The sequence below is a fragment of the Mauremys reevesii genome, linkage group 3, assembly GCF_016161935.1.
Source record: "Mauremys reevesii isolate NIE-2019 linkage group 3, ASM1616193v1, whole genome shotgun sequence".
Taxonomy (NCBI): domain Eukaryota; kingdom Metazoa; phylum Chordata; order Testudines; family Geoemydidae; genus Mauremys; species Mauremys reevesii.
This window is the reverse complement of record NC_052625.1, coordinates 48,367,560-48,384,604: the sequence shown is the minus strand read 5'-3', so window position 1 is coordinate 48,384,604 and position 17,045 is coordinate 48,367,560. Positions and strand designations below refer to the sequence as shown.

The window sequence follows — 17,045 nt, the reverse complement described above, 5'->3', positions numbered from 1 at the left end:
TTAATCTAGGAAAGATCTATGTTGGTCCAATCATAATCCCCAAAGTATATAAATGAGTCCCCTCTTCCATCCGGCATATTTATGTGTTTTGTTTTTTAGAGAAAAGCAGAAGATTTCATTTAAGTGTTTAAAAAACTAGAGTTTGATTTCAACACTTATGAAGATCTCTTTGCTGGGTAATGGGGGTGTGACCTCAGTGATCAGCTGCGTACTACAGTCTCTATCATCGACATAGGCACATCACCTGTCATCCTCACTTACATCAGTGTTAGTTATGAACACATGAGAAGGGCAGGATCCTGCAAGCTTATCCATTTCTTCATTCTGCCAACATAGACAAATTGAGGTCCATGCAATTTACTATACATGAGTCTTTTTCCATGACACTTCCCTTAAAAAAAGAGTTTTTCCTGCTATCCTTGGCTAAAATTTTCCCTCTCTACACTACTGTATCCAGTTGGTTGTCATCCTTCACCCCAGAGGTGGCTGCATTTCAATAGCACTGTATGTGTAGAGCTGTAAATTGCTTTGGCTCCTTTATATCATGTAAGCTATTATGGGGTTACACTGCAGTACATTCCCATGGAGTCTGTACTGGAATGGCTAACCTGAGCTGCCGAGCATGTTGCTGTGGCCACTCGTCTATTTTTAGCATGCTAGCCCAAGCAGAGCTAGCACATCTGTGTACCCACACTGCAAGCACTTTCCCAGCTACTGTATAGACCTAACCTAAAGTAAGAAAATATTATTCTACCCATTTTACAGATGGATAAACTGAGGCATAGAGCAAAATTACCCACAGTGATATAGGAACTCACTGATCCAGGTAGAAATAGAAAATAGGTCATCCCATCCTGTGCTTTCCCCATCCAAATTTTAGAATCTACATTTTTTTCTTTTTAAAAGTCTTGTTCTTTTCTCATGAATATTAAAATATTTATAATGGGATATAAAATAAAAAGGAGTGTGATTGAATCTATTGAAAATGTTTTGACTCCTAAGTATATACACATACACAGAATGATTTCATTTAGGCATCAGTTTCCATGTTAGTGAGAGTTTATGGGCTTGGGTTTTTCATAGGTTTAACAATACACATAACTTTTAATTACATCGAGAACAATATATAAAGACACCATGCTATGTAAAAGTCGTTGATGACAGATATTAAGCTTAGTAACATGTCATTGGCAGCTTCTCAGATATGGTACCAATCTAACAATTTGCATTCAATGTAACATGACGAGAGCACCACAATACTAAGTACGTGTATGAAAAATTGAGGCCTGAAACAATAAGCTCTTCTGTGTCTTATTTATGTGTTTGAATGATGCTCTGCACAACGGAGCCACAATGCTCTGATACCACAATACAACCAACAATGAAAGCAGGCTCTTAAAGTCCAAGTGAGTTCTGGTATTGGAAGCAGGACTGAGCCCTTAGCTCAATTCGTGAAGTTATTTAGGGTGCTTATACTAATTTGTCATCTTGTGTTACTCAGCTTTCATTAACTGCATGACTGTAGCAGCCACTTTTACATTACTGATTTAAATATGCAAAAAGTCACCTCGACTATGGCTTACTGCTATTGCAAGCTCTTTAGGGGAGGAACTATCTTTTTCTTTTTTGTGTACATTAGGGCCTCGAGGCACTAACAAATTACAAATAAATTATAATAATAATGTCCCAAAATATATTTTATTTCAAAATATAAAATTTAGGAAGTCTTCAGTTCTTAGTATGACTTTACTGCTCTGTTCATTTTGGGGAAAAAAGGACAACAAATTTCAAAACGAATGAGATATTTGCCATTATTGCAAATCATTTTTCTGAATGTGGTTACTATGCACAAGCTACATCCTAAGTACATTTTAAAAGAGTATGCTGTGAAACCTGTCCCAGACCACCTGGTACATGATATACAATTTTTTTTTAAATTATCTAGCTCTGTATTTATTCAGGAGATCAGTTTAGCTGTTGCTGACTATTGAATATAGAATCGTTTTAAAATTGCCTAAATGGGTGGACACAGAACAATTTTGAAGAAAAGTGTGTATAATCCCTCAGGTAAAAGTGCACATAGGAGAGCCGATAAATTATATAACAGACCATATGTATTTGCAGAAATAATCTATGGACTGTCATGCTCTTGAGTCATGGCCAACGTGCACACTAACTAGTGACGTTAGTGGGAAATCTACACATGTCGTGATGACATGATATGGCCCTTGTAATGCTTGTATGTCTGAGAGACATTTACATTATTTTGAAGAAGCCCTCTTTGTTTTTTGAGTAAATTCCAATACAATAAAACAAGGAAATTCAATAGAAAAAATGTTTTAATAATGTTAAGAATCCAAGATAAACTGATGAACTACCATATGAAAGCTGTTAACCCTACAACATCCTCAAAATAGCTCACATTGTTCTCTGTTCTCTCTTCCTTCTGTAGCTAAGATCTGGTTTCTCTATAGGGAAGGTAGGGAAAGTCCCTTTACCTTCCCCTATACACTTTTCTGAAGTTAGCACATCATCATTTGCTAATTATATTATGACTCACAGTTTACCTTTGTCATTAACTTTGTGTTCCCTTAATTAGGAATTGTATCAATGTTTGGATCAGTGTGCTTATTTGTGTCTGTGCTTCTGTTGACACATTACAAAACAAAGTTACAGACAGTGTCCGCCTCAGTTTTTTAAATTTCCTCATTGTTGCTGGTTTATGTCATCCTCTTATGGCCTAATATTACTTTCAGTTGCACATGTGTAAATCAGGAGTAAATCAGTTGAACTCGGTGGTGTTACACAGATGGGAAACCACTGAAAATTAAATCAGATGTGAAGGGGTTCTTAGTTTTGTTTTGAGTATCTATTGGTAGATGAAAGTAATAAAAACTCTTGAGATGAAAGGTTTCACTCAAGGGATCAATTGTCTGTGAACATCTTCCTTTCTTAAAAGAGAAAAATGAAAACTCAGTGGTAGATTTAGGCATTGCCTGATGTAATCCATTGTTATGTCTGTATTTGATAATGTTAAAGGTTCCAAGAGGTGGAGCAGAGTTTTTATGACTTTCTCATCCATCGGGAAGTAATATGTATGAGTCATGAAAAGGTATTAGTCAAAAAGAGCCAAATTAACCAACATGTAAATAGGTGCAACTCCATTGTCTTCAGTGGAGTTGTATCTTTTTGCATCAGAAATCTGTCCCAAACCGTGGAAACCCTCTGTTGGGCCAACACCACAATAGTATTACCTGGTCTCCCAACCATCTTCACTTCTGAAACACAGAAGCAGCTTCCATTAATTAAATACAGCATCCTGTGAAATCAGCAAGGTACTGGTTTGTCTTGATTAATCCCTTTGTTTCAGCTAGCTGTATACTGTTTTCCTTGGAAGTCTGTTTCTATTTCAGACAGTTTTCAGCAGAATGAGAGAGGTACCTTCACCAACTTCTGTGATGATATTTCATCTTTCAAAACTTACATTTTCAGCTGTTCGGTTGTGCTAGCCATTATTGATTATTGTATTTGTATAAGGGAGACTTCCCATTATAAATTGTACTGAATGTATTTTACCCAGATATCATGGCACATTAATATCTTTGAAATAATAATACTAATTTCATACTGATTATTTGATCCTTGGTTGGATTTAAACAAGAAGCTAATAAAAACGACAAATGCAGAGAGATATTGAGCTAGAAGCAGTGAAGTACACCTCTACCCCGATATAACGCGACCCGATATAACACGAATTCGGATATAATGCGGTAAAGCAGTGGTCGGGGGGGGGAGGGGGCAGAGCTGCGCACAACGGTGGATCAAAGCCAGTTCAATATAACTTGGTTTCACCTATAATGCGGTAAGATTTTTTTGGCTCCCGAGGACAGCATTATATTGAGGTAGAGGTGTATAATCAAGTTACTTAATTGGATACTTGCATCTTTCTTTCAGCCTCTTCTAGGACCTGGTCTTGTAACTTCAGAGTAAATTAGGAGTCAAGGCTCCTAAATAACACAGGCCAACATTTTCAAGAACAATCTCAGATTTTAAATTTCCAATCTGAGACACCTTGAGGCTGGTTTTCAGAAGTGCTGAAAATTACTGCTTCCATTGACTTAATTTGGAGTTGAGTGCTCAACATTGAAAAAAAAAGCCCAAAGGATTTTAAATTGGACACCCATAACTAAAGGCCACTGTGAAAATGTTCACCACAAAGTTTATCATATGCAGTAGACATTAGTATCAGAGGGGTAGCCGTGTTAGTCTGGATCTGTAAAAGCAACAAAGAATCCTGTAGCACCTTATAGACTAACAGGCATTAGTAGACATTAGTGTAACTTGTATTAAAACATGTATATAAAAAAAGGAGTGTCTACTGTAAAACAGGTGAATGTCATATACTGTGTATTTAATCTTTCCTCATCTCGGGAAGTTAGTGCAATTAAATTCCATGCAGGCTTTATGGAATTTGGCTCACTGTGATAAAGTTATACATTATTTGTATACGTCAATATTGTGAAAATATTGTATTGCAATATTTATGTGTTTGTGCATGTGTTAGAGAGACACACACAAAATAAGTAACTATGTAATACATTTATATAAATCCATTTAGGGGTTCTGGTCATATAAAATATGAAAATTAAATTAGTATTTCCACAGAATCTCAAAATACAATGTCCTTGTCTTTTATTATTTGTTACAAGGAAGGAAGCATAATCTATCAGAGCACCGAACTGGGGTTCTGGACTCAGACTTTTTATGCTCACATCTGCCAATGACTCATTGTGCCCTGCCCAGTGTCCCACATAACCATTCTGTGCCTCAGTTTCCACAATACTCAAATAAATGTAATAATACTGACTTAGTTCACATGGGTACTGTGATGGCTGATTAATTAATGCTTGCAAAGATCCATGGATGAAAGGTGCAAAACAGTTGCAAAGTATCATTACAATTAGTTTTGATTTTTTAAGACAAAGTACGGCTATAGTATTGCTGTTTGAAAAGGTTTCCGTATTCCAAAGAAGTCACATTAATATTGTCAATGTTATTTAGGACTGCATCATCCCTCATTAACAATGCTATGGCTTTGGTATTAGCTGCTCTGTTTCTCAATGAGAATTTTCAGAATCTCCTAAAAGTGTTTAAACGACATGGCCATTTAATATAGGACTGTTATGTATAACCAAGAGGACACCCAGAAGAAACGGATTAGGCCAAATAGATTTTGACTCTGTACAACTCAAACAGCCGAACTCTGAAAATGCAAGGTCTGATGTTCAAAAAGTTCGGCAACTGTGCAACTTGCCTTCCCTGCTCATTATTGAAATAGACACCCTGTCTGTTGTAGATAGTATTCTCTCTCTCTCTCTCTCTTTGTAGCAGCAATAATAACTGATTTCAATTAGAGAGAAAGCGCATACAATATATAATGGGGGCTCCTGGGGTCAAGAGGATCTTTAAGGTCTCTCTCAGTTTCCCTTCCTGGATTAGTATTCATCGCAATTGTAGCCCCGTTCCCAGTGCGGGGCACCGGTTCTTTGCAAGAGTGACACAACTTTTAATAGCCGGGATAGAGTTTTGGAAGAAGTTCAGTGAATCGGGCAAGGGAACTCCGCTCGTTTACTCTTCCCCGAGCCTCCCCAGCGCCCCCCAAAGTGTGTGAACCCGTAAACCCAGCCGGGTTTGGCGAGGAAGGAGGGCCGAGGGCGGACCTGTCGGAACGTCTCAGGCCCTTTTCTAGCGGCCAGAGCTTGCAGCCTTTACTCCCGCAAAACTCCCACTGACTTCAGCGAGAGCTGTGCCGGGGAAGGACGGGAGAATCAGCCCCCCCTGAGCAGGTGCACTGTCCCAGCCAGTACCCAACACTCCCCCTGGGCCGGGGTGTTTGGATTTGGGAGCAAGGAGCTGTCCCTAAACCGGGCGCCTCTCGGGAAGTTCTGGTGGCTGAGCCAGGAAGGTGGCCGCTATTTCTTGCCTGGGCACGCCCCGCACACAAAGCCTGGGGGGCTGTTTGCACGGTGATGGAGACCGGTTACTTAGCCCGCCCCACCGCTGTCTGCCCCCGCCGTTTAAGTAACCAGCTACAGACTGTGCATCGCCCCCTCAAACTGAAGTGCCCCTTTGCTGTGTTACTGGCCCGTGGGAAGCAGGGCCGAGCCAGGCTCTGGAGCTGGGCTTGTATCAGACGCGCCAGGGATTCGCTACAGACGCTTTAGTAACATACCAGATGCGGGCAGGACATGATGAGGTTCAGCCCTTAGCCTGGTGGGGCACCATGAAGACCGTGTTGTTCTTTGACTGCTCACTATCAACACGTGTCTGTGCCGCTTAAAATCAACCCCTCTTCTTTCTGCCGACTGACAAGCTAGCGGGGCGGTGTGAGTTGCAAACAAGGCTATGTAGCTATTCGCTGATCTTTTTGGTTTCCTGGCAGATTTCCTGTTCATCGCACTGGTAGCTTAGAACTTTTTGAATTTCGTTGGGCATTTCGTGGTATCCGATGGTTGAAAGTGCGCTTGTTGTTTGTTTTAAACATACCGGCGGGTTTTAGCCAGCTAAAGACACGCATTGAGCCCTTTAACTCTGCAGGTGTGTTACCTGTTGCTATGCAGACGCTGTTGGGGTTTTATTTCCTGTTTGTTATGCATTTGTTGTGGGGGTGGTTTTTATTTGCTTGCCACACATTTGTGCCAGCAAATGTTAGACTTTAAATTATGCTCAGATAATTCGGATCATGTTAGGGCAGATCAGTAATTGCGATCACGCGCTAATTCTAAAGCTACATTCTAAACTATTTTTCACAACTTCAAACATGTTTTCATGTATTTAAAGAAAATGTAGGGGAGATGGTAAACCGTTTTGAACAGACTGAATGTGGGGGATAATAGTTCAGTTAAATTACTGATGAACTCTAAAAAAAATACATCCTTCTCTATAATTATCTTTGGAAGAAGGAAAGATAATTATCATTCTTTGCGGACAGAAGTTTTCATATTAAAGGGTTAATTTAGACTCATCTTCACACAGATAATAATTAAAGGGGGATCTAGGCTTTAAAGGGGAAGGTTTTAGCAATGTTTTTAGCGCTCTAACAAGGACAACTTTCCTTGAAGGCGAATATAACCTAGTACTTATTTAGCATTGGAAATAAATAGCGTTCTTGGTTTAGAAAATGTAAACTGCATGTTAGCTTGCATTGGTCCAGCAGTGGTTCTAAGCTTAACACGTTCAAGGTGTTTCATTATCAAAAGGATTTCAGTTTTTCTCTGAAGCCATTTATAACATAGAAGCAAGAAGAATTGTTTCGCCAGACACTGTCATTAGCAGAGATGTGATCAGCCTTCGCCATCATCAGAAATATCAGAGCCAGGAGGGGAAAGTAGCGAGAAACTAAGCCGCGCAAATTAGAAGTGTATGAGTGTGGTAAACCCGCTTCGAGTGTAATGCTCCTTTGGAAAGCAAGGGCTAAAACTTCATTTCAGTCATTGCCATTAGCTAACGAGTGCCGATTCCACAGCTCAGTTCAGCCCAGCCCACCTTCAGCTTTTAGTGCGGTAGCGGCATGTAACCAGACGCAGACGATTTTATCTTTTTTATGATATGATCAAATAAATTAAAGTGGAAGGGAACACCTACGTTTGCACTTAAAAAAAAAGTTAAATGAGTTCTAAGGGATACTCCCAACCTCAGTCTTTCTGCTGTGCCTGCAACAAGGCAAGGCTTTTTGAATCCAGCCTCCTCGTTGTTGCTTTAGAGATTGTTTTAAATAGAGTAACCTTTCCCTCACCACCCTGCAATTTGTGGGGATGAGAAAGTGGCAAACCAGCGCGTGGGGTGGGGAAGACTTTTGCAGGAGGGCTGCGTTTCAAACAGTGGATTTAACAGGCACTAATTCTGCTTGTAGCAGAGATGTAGGTGGATACTGAAAACATCTTCTACCGGGGTGTCCTACTTTAGCAATTCTAATTAAAAGGGAGTTTAAAAGACGCAAAGGAAGAGCAGGCTGTGCTTTATTTCTAGTGGGCGTGGGAGATAGTATCAGACAGAAAACGCTTCTAGCTTGTTCTAATGTGCACCTTTGTTTAAAAAAAAATCACGCTCGCCCTTTGATATGAACTCATGTATTTTTAACGGAATTTCTTTCTTCTGCTGTGTGTGATCTGATACCTACCGTGTGGCCCTGGCCCACTTTCAGCCCTGCAGGTGCCCTGTATTGTGTGTATTCCTGAAAGGCAAGGGGAAAGTCTTGCATCTAGCGCTCTTGTGCCCTATGCCTGTGATTGTCAATTCGGCGTGTCCGAACTAGGGGTCAGCAAACCACGATCCCCTCCCGCTTTTGACACCTGCCCCAGCCAAGAAGAGCTGTGGCTTTGTAGGTGCAGTGTGGGGAGTGGGGAATCTGACGGTCCAACACCTTGAAGCAATAAGGCAGCCGGCTTGCCGATGCCGCTTTTCCACGGCTGCTTATTGAAAAGGAGGCTTCAGGGCCACCTATCAATGGCATTGGATCCAAGTCACTTTTTCCACATGATGCGGCAAAGTTATAGCCAAGGCACTGCAAGTTCTCCCTGCTATTGTACGCGCGCTCGAGGCCAAAGCATCTGTATTTAAAGCCCAGGCACGACCACTAGTGCGCCAGAACCCGCCAGTGACCAAGGGATTCCGAAGGGCTCCAACACAAACACACGCTGGTTTTCACTGAACTTTGCTCATGGGGGGTGAGGCGGGAGAACAAACAGAGACACTCACCGTGCTCTTTGCCTTTCCAGGGTAACTCCTTCTCGCTCTCTTCTTTGTGTCTAAACGAAGAGAGTTTCCAGCCCGGGCACACAGTCTAATGCCCTGGATCACCCTGACTGTTAATTTAATGCTACACTAACCTGGGAGTGTATGATTGGAGCTCAAGTATTGGTTTAGAAAAGCTGGAAGCGAATTCACTCTCCCACGCCCCGCATTCCCCAGCTGAGGGTCTCCCAGCCTTAGGTTCTCCCAGTATTGCATAAAGCAACATACCTACCTTTTCAAGAGTCACATTTCCTATTACAGGTTGCATTTTGCTCCAAAGAGTCATCCGAGCACTATCTGAAACGCACATGCCGTATCCTGCATGCGGCGTGAAGCTTGATTTCACTTGACTTATTGTGTCACCCTGAGCTTTGCCTGAAAAGCCTCACCTATCGGAAGAGGCGAGGCGAGACACTGGACAGATCGGGGAACAAACTCTAACCCACCCTACAGCCACCCCACTAAAATCCCGATTCCCTCCACGTGAAATTTGATTTCTAAGGCGGGCACCTACTGCGGGAGGATAATGGAGACCAGGATAGCAGAGCGCACTGTGTGATCTGTGTCTCCGCTCTCTCCCCTTCAAACTGTATTCACAGCCAGAGAGCGCATTGACTCCTGTGTGCAGCATTTCCTACCTGTCTGTGCATCACGCTTGGAGCTGTCCGCTAGTCACTTCTACATGCGAAACCACCAAGCCCCCTTCTCCTTCTTTTTTAGATTCCTTCCACCCACCCACCCCCGGGTTTGGGTTAATACAGATGGATCCCCCGTATCGCTACCCGGGTGATTGCCTAGGAGGCTGAACGCGACAGGAAAAGAAAGGGGGGGGGGGGATAACCTACGTTATTTTTCTGATACTAATTCCCAGTCGGATCGGACTCAAGGGACAAGGCGATCGCTCAATAAACCCTCCTTCTCTCTCCACCACGGCTTCCTTCCTTCCTTTTCTCCGGCACATTTCGCCCCCCCCGCCTCCACCTCCCATGTTTACTTCTCCCTCTTCGTGAGGCATAAACCAGGCAAACTAAAACTTTATCAAAAATAGGGAGAAAGGGAAAGGACAGGAAAAAATTATAAAAAAAATAGAAAGGTTAAGGGGGAAAAAAGACAGTGCCTGCGTCTGATCACTGACCATCTGTGCGAAAGGTGATCATTGTTAGGTACTCACATGGCTGGATGGCAGAGCAGCGCTTAGCAATTAATAAATCTCTCAGCTTGAGCTCTTCTTCCCCGGGTTTGATAGTAGCTCTGTGTGTGTGAGTCTCTCTCGCGCGCTCTCTCTTCCACGCACAAAACCGGTCAGATGCTTCGGGACCGGTCACTTTGCAAGGGGAACAACACGGGAGGGTTTGTATTACTCCAGGTTCGTGTGTGTAGCCTATAAATACCGAACTTTTTGATGGAATCAGCTAACAAATGAGAGGAGAAGGCGTAATTTTGCGCATGGAGCCCCCCTTTCTCTTTGTGAGATTAAAAACCCCCCAGGCAGCAGCCAGGGCTAAAGTTGTGGGTGTGTGGGAAGGAATTGGACTTTATTGGGATTGTGTGTGAGGGGTTTGTTTTGTTTGTTTGTTTGCTTTTGTGTTTTTTCCCCTAGGACATTTATATTCGCCTCCCCCCCCGCCTCTCCCTCCCAACCATTGGGAGAAACTGCCCTGGATTAGCACTGACTTTCACTCCGAGTGGACTCTGTGGTGCGTTTGATGGGTTTTTAGGAGGGAGGGGGTCAAGAAAGCACATACCTGTCGGTGTGAAAGTGAAGGAGATGGTGATGGATCAGGCGTGGGGGGGATTAATGAGTTTACCCTCACTTACTTGAAAAATATAAAGGGGAACGCTGGAGAATGCAGCCTGAAATTATTCGTGGGGGATTTTATTTGGGAGAGAATGGACGGAAGGGAGGGGGGTGTCTGGCTGGGGCTTTTAACCACCGCCTATACATATATCCCACACAAAACAAACCACTGAGAAACACCTCGCTTTGGAGCTTTAATGCGCCCAGGAATCCCAGAATGCAGGAGCGTGTTAAATTATTGGCACCAGCTTTGAGCCTGACGGGCAGGGGGGCTGGGACATACCCTCCAAAGAGGGCATCTTGGAGGGTTGTTCTGTAAATTGCTGCTTATTTGGTTAGCCTGCATCATTCCAGAGCCAGTCTGGCTTTCTCTCCCCGAGCTGGGATCAATTCCTCAGTTTGACTCCTCCTGCCTGAGCTAGGGGAGTGATGTGAGGTCCAAGGACAGGTTTCCTTGCGAAGACAACCCCCTTGTTGTTTAGGCTCTGTGGCTGCACAGGGGTATGCCACTCGTTGGGGTTGCTTGTCTCTCTCGCTTTGGTGCCAAGATTTTGCTTTGTGTGTGTGTGTGTGTGTGTGGTGGGGGGGTGTCCCTACCACCCTAAAAGCTCTAGCGGCTACTACAAACAATCAGAGCGCCACAAGCCCTCTGCAAAAGTCTCAGGTTGCAAACCTGGGAGGGGACAGTGAGGAGGGAGGAAAATGCCCCCCTCAGTCCAATGCCCCTTTCCTCACAGCCGGGTAACAGTTTGGTGGTGTAGCGAATACAAACTTTTCCCCTAAGTGCCCCCCATTCCCCCCGCTCTCCAGTGTGTAGCTGGGGCTGGAAACCAGAGGGGATTTCCCCAGGACACATGCGCAGCCCCTGCTCTCTCTCTCGGGAGCTGACCTGGCCTTACTGGGGTTTGTTCCCCTTTCATTGGGGATCAGACGGGTATTAATTTAGGCAACCTTTCCCCACCAGCTGTCTCTGAGCTGGGGCTCTGTCTACAGGACCGTGGTCTGAGCCTGGGCTGTGTCAGGCTATTGCTATCGCTCCTGCGGCCGGCCAGCTGGGGACTCCACTGGCCAGGCACTGTTCGAGGGACGTTCGCAGCCCCCGAGGGGAGTGGGCGGGGATTACTACCCTTCACCCAGCCGTGAGCTCTGCAATATATTTAGGCTTTAAAAAAATCTCCTGCATAAACCCAACCCCCTAATTTAAAAAGACTCAAGAAGAAACAAACCCGAGAGCGGAGGGGTCAAGAGTCAGGTCTCCCGGCGAACAGCAGCGGCGTTAGGGGCCCATTCTACCCCTCGCTGCCCAGTCCGGCGGGGCTCGGGGGGGGGTGTCTCTGCCTCGCCCCAGCTCCTTTCACACCCTCTGTCCCGCTTTGTGAAGATCGGGGGGGGGGTTATGGGGAGGTTGTGCGAGGTTGACCCCCCCCCCCCCCGCCCAGGCTTGCCACACGGAGTTTACAGAGTCGGACAGCAGCCCCAGGGCAGAGACGCTCTTTTCCAGCTCCATCCTCCACTTCAGAGCAACCCTTCGGCCACACTCCCGTCGTGTCCCTAAAAGCTAGTCAGGGCGGGGCTCCACCCCCCCCCTATTTTTGTGAATAGACTTAGCAGCATTGGCACTTTTTGGTCCCCCCTCCTAACGACAGCTACGGGGGGGGGGGCGGACACTGAATCGCAGGCGAGGTCCAAGCGTGGAGCGGCTGCTCAGGGGCCCAGCGCTTGGAGCCACGCAGAGGTTTGCTCCCCTCGCAGTCAAGGGTGCTGCGGCTCCGGGAATTTCAGGCCAGATGGTGCCAGTTCGCGCAGCAGCGGCTTTGCTCCGTGGCATACACCGCGTGGAGTTTGTCTTTGCAGCGGGTGCATGTGATGCCCCCGGACACCGTGCGGCACAGCCTTTCTGTGAAACGCCTCTGCCTCTACGGGTGCGGGCCCCGCCAAAGCTCGCCTAGGAGCGAGCTCGTGCGGCAAGCGGGGGGTGGCAGCCTGGCCCATATGGAGCCGGCCGGTTCTGAAGCAGGCACATAAGTGATGTGCTGCAAAATACGAGGAAAAAGTGGCTTGTGGGGTGAGGTGGGGTGGGGGGTTCGTATTGCACTCTGTGTTTCCTGCAGCCTCTACCCTGGTGCTGCCGGGCTCCGCACAGTTCCTCCAATTCCACCACGAGGCGGGAACCCCAAAGAAAGATCACTTTGGAACAACAAATTGTATAACACCCCCCCCCCCAGACTACACATTATATGCCACTAAAAATGCGTGTATACACACTCACACACAATGGCTACATACTACATGTAACATATACTCTATACACCCTTACGTACATACTCGCACATATAAAATACATAGTGAATGTATATATAGTGTATGCATCATGTATAAAGCCAGAATATATATATACCAGCGGCCTTATTCAGGGAATAGCAATGCCCATACACCACTCATGCCATGGGTATGTATACACACTATATACATATACATAATGACTCTCTTTATAGAGTGTGCATTATATATAGTGTATATACATATCCATGGCATGAGTGGTGTATGGACATTGCTATTCCCTGAATAAGACCGCTGTAGTGGGGATAGGAAGAGGGAGAGAGCGACATACAACCCCTGACATTAGCAGCCCCCTGTTTCCCTTTGCTCTGTGCTGGGGATATTAAAGGGTTTCTTCTATCAGGCTCCGAGACTCTCTCAAGTGATTTTTAGTCTGGCGCTCTGGTCTATCCATATACATTTCCAATCTCATGGCTCATAAACTATTAGCAAAAGGATTTCATTATTCACCTTCTGTATCCTACAAAAGGAGAAAAAATATATATACTCTTGGTAACAACGAGAAACGGGTCTGGGTTTAAATCATAGTCCCTTCTGCGGCTTCAGTCTGATAGCTACAATTCTAGTCAGTTTGCAAGGACCATGCAGCCTCCCTCTGTGCGTCTGTCTGTATCTGGGTTCAGAGCGAAGTATTTTTGCCATCGCGTGGACCTACCCGCGCCCAGTATGCAAGCAGTGTCCTAGGGGTAGAGGTTGTGTGGGGATTATTGTTCAGAGGTAGCGAGTGCTGCAACATTTTAATGAAACAGAAGAAAATGAGAGGTCGTTTTTATTGTGTAGGGGGAAATATTCCTAGAGAAGGAATATGTTGAAAAAAGATTCAGCCAATTTTAATAAATGAACAATTTTAAGAAGTGATCTTTGTTGGCCACGACAATCCGATAAATAATTTCCCAGGGTGTGAAATACAAGCTCCCTCGTGCATACGTGGGGAACACACTCTAGCGAACTGAGGGTCGGCGACTAAGGAAGACAAGGCATTATACAGGGGGGTCATGGGCGGGGGGATTTCAGGGGAGGCAAACTGCTGCACTGAGGCCTGTACATTGATACGGTTAGGCTAAGTTGAATGCAAGAACAGGCAGGTTGCTGTGAATGGACTGGTAGACCAGGGTGAGTATAGCAATATAGGGCCCGATCCTGCAGTCTTTACTTAGGCTAATCTGCCATTGCAGTTACTGGGAGCCTGGCTTCAAGCCCCTGAACACAGAAATGTTAATACCCAGGGCAAACTCCTATTTTTCTCTTCTTTTAAAAAAAAAGAATTGTAGAGAAGTTTAGACCACGAGGTAATTATAAAAGCCAAGCTAGCCATTTTAGAGAGACCCACTTTGCAATTTTACACCGCGGAGCAAAATATTTCATCCGAGTCTCAGGTCATCATCAACAACAGCGCAATGTTCTCTCTCTGTTTAATATACATAGTGTGGGAAATACAGGAAAAACAGAGCTAGCACCTGTAGTGCTAGAGGAAAAAAATCAAATTACTATTTAATATTTTTGGATGATTGTGCAGGGCGCTCTTCTAAAATACTCCATATTTAATTATATCTCTAATGACTTTTGGGGGGGCTGCCATTGCTATTTCATGTTAAGAAGCGAAGGGCTTTCTACTGAGTTTTTACATTCTGGTATCTTCAAAAAGATTTTCCTTGCGTGTTAATTGCATGCTGTTAAGCACATCTGGGACTGCAAAGTGACCAATCTGGACCAACTTTTAATTAACACATTGACCTGATGAAGAAGCAGACTCCTTCAAAAATGTGCATGTTGTATAAATATAAACATCCTGCATAAATTACCAGATTGGTGAGGATAATTACCAAAATGGGGGAGTCTTTGTCTGTGCACATGTTGGGAATATACAGTTATTTCACACACACACTGGCCATGTTAATGAAGCCGAGTTTTGTAGTCGTTCTTTTGTACAGTCATTTAGACGAGAAATCAGAAAGAGTCTTCACCTGACGAGGGATTTTAAAAATTACAGCCACACCATGAAAGATTTAGTTTGAGGACTCTGAGAACCTGAATGACCGAGGTCCCTGTTGCTGTTTCAGGGAGTGTGCAGGAGCTTTGACTGTGATGCAGAAGTTGCTCAGGTTCAAGTTTTAAGTCCTGATTCGAGCCAAGAGCTTTAACTGGGACTTCACCCAGTTTAAAATCTCTCCCTTTGCATAGTAAGGAAGCGAACTGAAAGCCCGAGGATTCTGGGCTGGGGACCGCTCTGCAGCGAGGGCAGAGGCGGCTGCAGCTTTTGAGGCTTCGCGCTTCGCCCAGCCTTTCTGGAGCCGGACACCTTAGCGGAGCCATAGCTGTCTGTAGGCGATTGTATCCGGGGGGTGGGTGTGGAGGAACTGGAGAAATTTAGCAGTGTGCAAAAGGTAGAAGCAGCACCAGGAAGGAAAGAAGGGTGGATGGACGGATCGGGCTACGAATGAGAAATACTCGTGTAGTAACTGAGACACCAGAATTTTACAGAGGATCAGGACTGATAAAACCTCTGTGTGTGTGTGTGTGAGAGAGAGAGAGAGAGAGAGTTACCTACGCAAAGCAAAAATAGGGGCCAGTGGTCTGAAATCTTAACCCCTTTTCGCTTATTTACTTTTATCTCGCTAATATTTTTTTGTTGGTCGTTCATTCCAGCCTACATTTGAAGTGGCTACATGCAGCCAGAGAGACTGGAGTGTATAACTCAGGAGTTAAATAGTAACTTCCCCTGCAGGTAATAATTAAAGGTCTTGTTTTTTAAAAAAACAACAACATTTCCCCTTCATAGCAACACAAGTTTATATTTAATAGAATAGACTGATCCTACAGAAACACTCGTCAGAATCATCTCTCATCAGCTACGAGCTGGGAAGAAAGCTGTTTTAAATTCGCTACGATCACAAACATTGGCTGGATTTCCCTCCCCGCGTTTATTTTTATTTAAAAAGGAGCTTTAAAAATGTGTTTTATAGGCGAGCTTGCCAGATCCAAACAAATCCAAAGGGAAGAGGAGAGAGAGATGCACACAAATTCCAAGTGCTTCTTACATCTGTGGATTTAAGTCTTTACATGATGGAAGAAGAGGTTTAATTCAACAAAAGACTACAGGAAACAAAATCACCGGTACCCACATCGGGGGTTTTGAGGCAGTCCGGAAGAGCTCTGTCTTTTAGGCTGGAAATCTCTGGCACCACCCTAATAGTGCTTTTGAAAGTTTTAGGGGAGCACACTGCTTTGAGATCATAAATTCATCTGCCACTGAAGTGCAGCACACACCTGATATGAAGGGACAGACAAGAGCTGGCTAGCTTCAGCTGGTCCTGCATTTGATTTACTCCGGGTTGTTAACATGGGTGCTGTGGTGTTTTGATAAGAAAAAAGGAGTCAGCAGTTTGGTTAGGAAAACTCTGGGTTGTTGAAGATGGCTGCAACTTTAAGCTAAGGAATGTGTTGTTGCTGGGACTATTTTTACAATGCATTCCTAGCTGGTCCCTGCTATCTCATCAGTTACTGTTAGCACTTAACTATTTTTCTCACTTTTCTAAGGAAGGCAGACAGTGGCATGAACTTTTATGCAGCGTAAGGGCCTGGCCCCTGCAATTTATGCATTCACATGAAATGCACCTAGCAAGGGGTTTTGAAACAAGGATGAAGTCAACGGCCCTGATGTAACTAGTCACACAGGCAACACATTCTGTCTCCACAGAATCCCAGAGTTGTTCATCTCAGGCCTCCCCTTGCAGGGCTGTGTATTAGGCCACTTCAGGCTGCAAATTCTTTTTTCCATACTGTACAGACATACCCATAGGAGCCACAAAACTGAACTGTAGGCAGCTGTCCTGAACGAGTTTATTATTCAGACTCCCCTTTTCCCCTCCCCAACAATAGTTTAAATCACAAAATTCTAAAGATCAGAGCTAGGAAATAAAAAAGGGACAGTCTGTCTAATATATATGCCCTTGCGGGGCAGAGCAGTACAATACACTGGCAGGCCAGAGGGAGCCAGGTCTCCAGGAGTAAAGAAATAGGTTACAGTCTACTGGGAGAAAACCTGCTCCAGTGGGGGACTTAGAATTAGGCCTGGTGGGTTCTGTCCCCAGGTCTCATACTGACTCCATTTCTG

General features: G+C 44.5%; 1 protein-coding gene across 4 annotated transcripts in view; it reads right to left on the bottom strand.

The window, feature by feature from the left end:
- The window catches only part of ESRRG (estrogen related receptor gamma), a 473,961-nt gene extending 463,867 nt beyond the window's left edge, over positions 1-10,094 (bottom strand). Inside the window, exon 1 of one of the 4 annotated variants that reach the window (XM_039530377.1) lies at positions 9,965-10,094. In XM_039530377.1, the coding sequence (XP_039386311.1) occupies positions 9,965-9,966 (2 nt within the window). In that variant the 5' untranslated portion in view covers positions 9,967-10,094. Of the gene's footprint in view, positions 1-6,232; positions 6,299-8,757; positions 8,787-9,964 lie in introns of those variants that run through there. The other 3 variants (XM_039530375.1, XM_039530376.1, XM_039530385.1) reach the window with 3 other exon arrangements.
- Between the last annotated feature and the right edge of the window lie 6,951 nt (positions 10,095-17,045).